Source organism: Acipenser ruthenus, chromosome 3 (genome assembly GCF_902713425.1).
Source record: "Acipenser ruthenus chromosome 3, fAciRut3.2 maternal haplotype, whole genome shotgun sequence".
Classification (NCBI taxonomy): domain Eukaryota; kingdom Metazoa; phylum Chordata; class Actinopteri; order Acipenseriformes; family Acipenseridae; genus Acipenser; species Acipenser ruthenus.
In genome coordinates, this window is record NC_081191.1 from 60,418,448 (window position 1) to 60,424,154 (window position 5,707).

Below are 5,707 nucleotides of genomic sequence, written 5' to 3' on the forward strand. Positions count from 1 at the left end.
ATGAAAGAAAGCCTTTACAGCAAATTAGTTAGTACATTTTTAATCTTTGTTATTACAGCATGTCCAAGTAATTCATAAACCTGGTTCGTGTGTCTTTATCATCCAAACAAAGTTTTAGACATTAAAATCAGGAGTTCAATTTGTGTGTCTGTGGTAGTAGCTTTCGCCTACCTAGCTGCCAAAGTTTTCAACTCTGCATTCTATTATGGATCTCACCACAAAGCAACTCACTGATTGCACAATTATATGTAGATGCAATCCAGGAACATTGGAAAGGTTAGGGGAGAGGAGGGGTAGCACAATGCATGTACACAATATATGTACATTTAAACAATATAGTGTTCCTGCAAATGTTTTTTTTTTTTTTTTTTATCAATTAAATCCATCGTTGTTTTCCAGGTTAGAATTAACAGGAAGAAAAAAAAAACATGTGGACAATGTGGACATTTCTAGTCATAGATTTATTTACATTTAAAAAAAAAAAAAACTATACTGTGACAACCACCATTATTCCAATCCAAAATCATGTCTATCTTAATGAAACATTATTTTGTAAAGGATTTGAGGAACCTTTTTTACAAATAGAATTTCTTACAAATATTTTTATTGGTTACTCAAACAGGACGTACAGTAGCTGGCCACTTGTTGACAGTAAGCATCATAGTCAAAACATTTCCTTGTTAAAATGCTGAACACACAATTCAAGTTATACATGATCTTTCATTTAATATAAGTAATAATGTACTTTCAGCTGTACATGATAATGCAGTATCGCCATCTAAGGTTTCTGGAGGAATATAAATTCATGGAAGCAATAGCACACGTGATTTATCAGTGTCATCAGAAACCCAAGATGGAATTACAGGCTAATATGTACAGTTTTGGTGTATTTATGAAAAAGACAGTTACACTGTATACACATAAAAAAGAATCCATCCTATTATACAAACATCAAAACTACAGTGTGTATGTAAATAATGTCTAAACAATATCATTATGATAGGATGATGTTTTTTATTCATCACTTAAAGGCATAACAAACTATGCAGTATCCAATTGAATAACTCAGATCGACGTTTGAGGGCTTCTGTGATCAGTAGTCCTACCACTGTGACTGCTTTGAAGCTGAATCCTGAAAGGGTTCCACTTTGAAAACAATTTGCTAAAATGACCTTGGAACTTTTTACCAACAAATGTGTAAAACACTGGATTTATGCAGAAGTATAAGTATGCTATATTACGAGTAACATACAGTGCATAGTCAAGGTCATTGTTGCAATCAACAGAAGTAGAGCTTCTCATGATTTGTAGCACCTTTAAAAATATCACAACATTATATGGTGTCCAACACAGGAAGAATGCCAGTACAATGAGGAATATGAGTTTTACTGCCCTGCACTTTTCTTTCATTTTGGTTTTAATTACTGTGATGACTATTCTGGTGTAACAATACAGAACAACAATGAGGGGAAGTAGAAAGAATAGCACAACTTGTTGAAAATAGCCCACTAGCTTCAATTTCTCCATAAAGTCTGCAGGATATCCAGTTTCTTCGCATACAGTACCCCTTCCATTATCTTCTCTAATGTCATAGAGAACAAGCTCTTTTATGGTTGCCCCAAAACTTATGCCCCAAACCACAGCACTTGAAATTAAAGCATACACAATCCTCCTTCTCTTTGCAGCAATTACAGCATGAACCACAGCGAGATACCTGTCAAAAGTCATCAGAGTCAGGAACATGATGGAACTATAGAAACCAATAAAGTATATACTGCCCATAAGTTTACACATTGTACTTCCAAAGATCCACTCAGAAGAGTGGTAAGTTGCCCAGAATGGAAGAGAAGATGCGAACACCAAATCGGAGATGACCAGGTTGAGAATAAATATGTTGGTTACAGTTGTCAGTTTTTCAAATTGAAAAATGATATACAAGACCAGTCCATTGCCAAACAGGCTCAGCAGAAAAACCAGGTAGTAGAAAAATGGTACAAACTTTGTACCAAATTGGATTAAATCATCAATGTCACAGAGATAAACATAACCTTCACTTGAGTAATCATAGTATTCTGTTGGGTAAGATGCATTTCCAGTGCTTAACAACTCCATTGTAGTGCGTTCATCATTCTATCAAAGAAAAACAAGAACATTACTACCAGTACATTAAAAGGAAAATATAAGCAATGACTCAAAAATAACTTACCATATCTAAAGCCAAGAAATTAGAAAGAGTAATAAAGGGAGATTTGTTTTTCCTTTCATAGAGTTAATTCTTTATTTTTCAATCAGCATCCTCCCCTATATAGGATTGTGTGATGACAAATAAGGGGTTGGGTGATTTGAGGGATGAGTTTACATTTTGTTCACATTGATGGGTGAAGTGTAAATGTTTCACTTCCTTGGCAACCTACCTTCTATAATTAGTACAATACATTTTGGTTCTTTACTAGTGGAAATTAGACACTCTGCTAAATCAAGGATACACACTTAAAATAAATTGGAAATAATATGGTATTATAATTAGCATTAAACAACAAAACCACAAATAAATTCATTTGTTCTCACATTGTTGTCTATGAGCAGCACTGTCACACTTTTTAGAGATTTCACTATTTCAATTTTGTTATTTCAGTTTTTAAGTTTAATATCATCTCCCCCAGCACTCATCTTGTGTTCAGCTGTGCTCTGCTAACACAAGTGGGACAGGCTAAAACTGTGCATGTGGCATGTACTTGCTCGGCAAACATGCTGAGTTTGAAAAACAAATCCTACATAACATGTTTTAATCGTATTACAAATCATATTACTCACATAATCACATATACTATCATATTATTGTTTTTCTTAATTTACTTTGCACACACAAGCTATAGTCTGTTTTGTTGAAAAGCAATAGTTTTAATTAGATGAATTACGTGTAAACCAGGCCATGGAGCTTTACTGCTTGTGGCAGGGTAGAACAGAGCCCTGCACATAAAGAGGGGGAAAGCCCTGCTTGTAAATAAATGTATTGTGGTGTATTATATTATTATTTAAAATAAATATATTGTTTGGTGTTTATTGGGAACGAGATAATGTATTATGATTTCAAATGTATCGTTTATGTTTATTTAAGTGGGTGAGGTGATTGGTGTTGTATTTAAAAGGTATTTTGTGTTTATTTAAAACAAGTTATTTTTCTTTGTTATTGTTTGGCAGCGTGGATGGGGTTAAAAGCCGCATCCCTATAAACTCGTGTAGAATGTGACCATATCCGAATTGAATAATTTAGTGTTAATTCAGAGATGGTCACAGGTATAAAAACCTGCAGCACTTCTGTGGTCGGGTTGGGTGTTTGGAATGAGGAACACGAGCGAGCAGAAAGAAAATCTAAAACAAAAGTAAAAAGAAAAGAAAGCAATTGCTACTCGTGCTGGGCAGACCAGCATGGTATTAGTTTGGGTATTTGTGTTTGAGATTTGTTTTTGTTGAAATATTTATTTTTGCTCTGTGAGCAGAAGTGTTTTTGTACAACCTTTTCATTTTTTTTTTGTTCAGTAATAACGGGGCACCAGTGCTTTCACCCGTAGTACCTGCCTGTGTGTCTCTGTGTCACTTCCGGGTGTGGTCTGGGTACTCAGCCGTCCTGCCACATTGCTCTAATGCAAAAATCTTTGTAGGAGACCGGTCAATTGCAAAACTTAAATCCAGTCATATAAAGTAAATATAAAGTAAAATAGTATTTAATAAAAGCACAGACATGTGATCAGTTGGACAACTATTTTTGCTTTCTTTAATTTATTAGAACAAGACACATATTTCTTTGGTACACTGCATTCATTTACACTGATTTTGCTAATTTATTAGGATCCATCAAACATTTATTTCAATAAGTCCTACTGCTTGCTTGTGAGTAAGGTCTCTGTTGCTCTGAGACTTTCTTCACCGGCTCAAGCTTTTCCAAGTTTGGTACATGGAGCAGTGATCACATCGTGGACAAGGCCTCCAATTTTAAACATACAAAACAAATAACAGCCTGTGGAGAAAATTAAATACTTTGTAGGAAGTGTGTATGGAAGAGTAAAAAAAAAAACTAGACATCCATAAAGTAAACAAACAGTTTAGGTATTAAAATACTTTATTTTATATGTGTTGATTTCACCACAAAGTTTAAAAACACGTTTAATGTTTAATATGGAAAATTACAAGATTAAACAAGGACGTGAAATCAAATCGGATTAATTTGCAGAGAGCTACATGAAACAACTGGACCCCTATAATATACAGCAGAAGCAAGCTGGGAGTCTGTTGGACAATTTTATGGCAAGTAAATTCCGACCCCCAATATTGAACGTGCAACACTACCATCTCGAACATTACCTGAAAATGCTGCAACACAGGTAAACTTATGGCACAGATACAGTAAATGAGTTGTCAATGAACTGAGTTCACGTCCAAACAGAGACAGTTGTGGCAAAGACTAGCCGTGTTGCAATTGTAATTAGAATTATAATTCACCCCAGGTCTGCTATAGACACACTGCAATTGACCTATAGGGTCCATTAAATTGGTTTAATTTAATTTTGAACCAGACTTTAAAAAATTGCTCAAATAAAAAAAAAAAACTAAAAAAAAACCTTAAAATAAATAAATACCAATGAATGGGTAGAAAAGTTTAACTTAAAATATGTAAACAAATCACAGGACTTTTACCATCATTATGGCTAGTGGATACACTATCTGCTATAGGTAATGCAAATGTTTAAAAAAACAAGTGGAATATTGTAGCATTACCCAGTTGTTTCTCGTCAAGTGCAGAGGCAACACCATCTCATTTAATCTGCCGATTTGTTTTTATGATTACATGGGCCAAGAACATGCGCATTAGACAGTTTGACGTCACTTGAATGGCTTAGGAAGGGTGCTAGTACCAGAAATACGCTCACTACAATGTTGCACCGAGCAAAAAATAAAACCACCTCTGCCGAGCGAACTTGTGAGTAACAAGTCGATTAAAACAGTTTTCCAGACCGTTTTTTGGGCGAATTTGCTTGTGCACAAGTGGTTTACTTTCAAGTTGCAGTATGCAAGTAAATTAACTGAGATCGCTTGCACTTGAACAGAACTCAGTATAATTGTATTAATAGTCTCAACACCTGTGCAAACTTCCGTCTGAATACCATGAACCAGAAATAAACATGAAACATGATCAATTACAACGAGAAATGAGTATTGAAAATACTAATGCAAAGTATTCTCTTCAAATGCTGGCATGTTTAACCTTGTATTATCAATGCTAGGCCACTTAATAATATAAGAGGCGATAGAGGACAAAATATTGCACATGTCAAAGAATGCATAATGAACACCGTCCCAGTTCATGTCAAATCTGTCTCCAGTCCCTCGGAAAGATTCTTGGTTGACTTGTGTCCATCAAGTCAGAATGATTCTACAGGAACTGCTGAGTGTTTCAGATCATGCGCCTTTGATTCACTGGAAAAAAAGAATGGAAATAATTTGTATATATCCAGTTGTCTATTGCTTATATGCATTCTTTGATACTGAATACATCTGTGTTACATTTCAACATAGAAGTGGGAGTTTCATGGAGTTGTGGGTGCAGTTTTATCAGAACAGTACTACAAAATACACAAAAATAAAAACATGCATAGTATTTGAGAAGGCTAACTACAGTAAAATGTTTTCAAAATCATTGCGAAAGGTT

The 5,707-nt window shown here is 34.7% G+C and overlaps 1 protein-coding gene across 1 annotated transcript; it reads right to left on the reverse strand.

Annotated features, from left to right (window-relative positions):
• Window positions 1–442: 442 nt before the first annotated feature.
• LOC117394933 (C-C chemokine receptor type 3-like) lies at window positions 443–2,320 on the reverse strand. The gene is made up of 2 exons (XM_033993696.3): window positions 2,207–2,320; window positions 443–2,130 (listed from the first exon to the last, which is right to left on the reverse strand). The coding sequence occupies exons 1-2, from the start codon at window positions 2,207–2,209 to the stop codon at window positions 1,066–1,068; spliced, it is 1,068 nt and encodes a 355-aa protein (XP_033849587.1). The 5' UTR covers window positions 2,210–2,320; the 3' UTR covers window positions 443–1,065.
• Window positions 2,321–5,707: the final 3,387 nt, after the last annotated feature.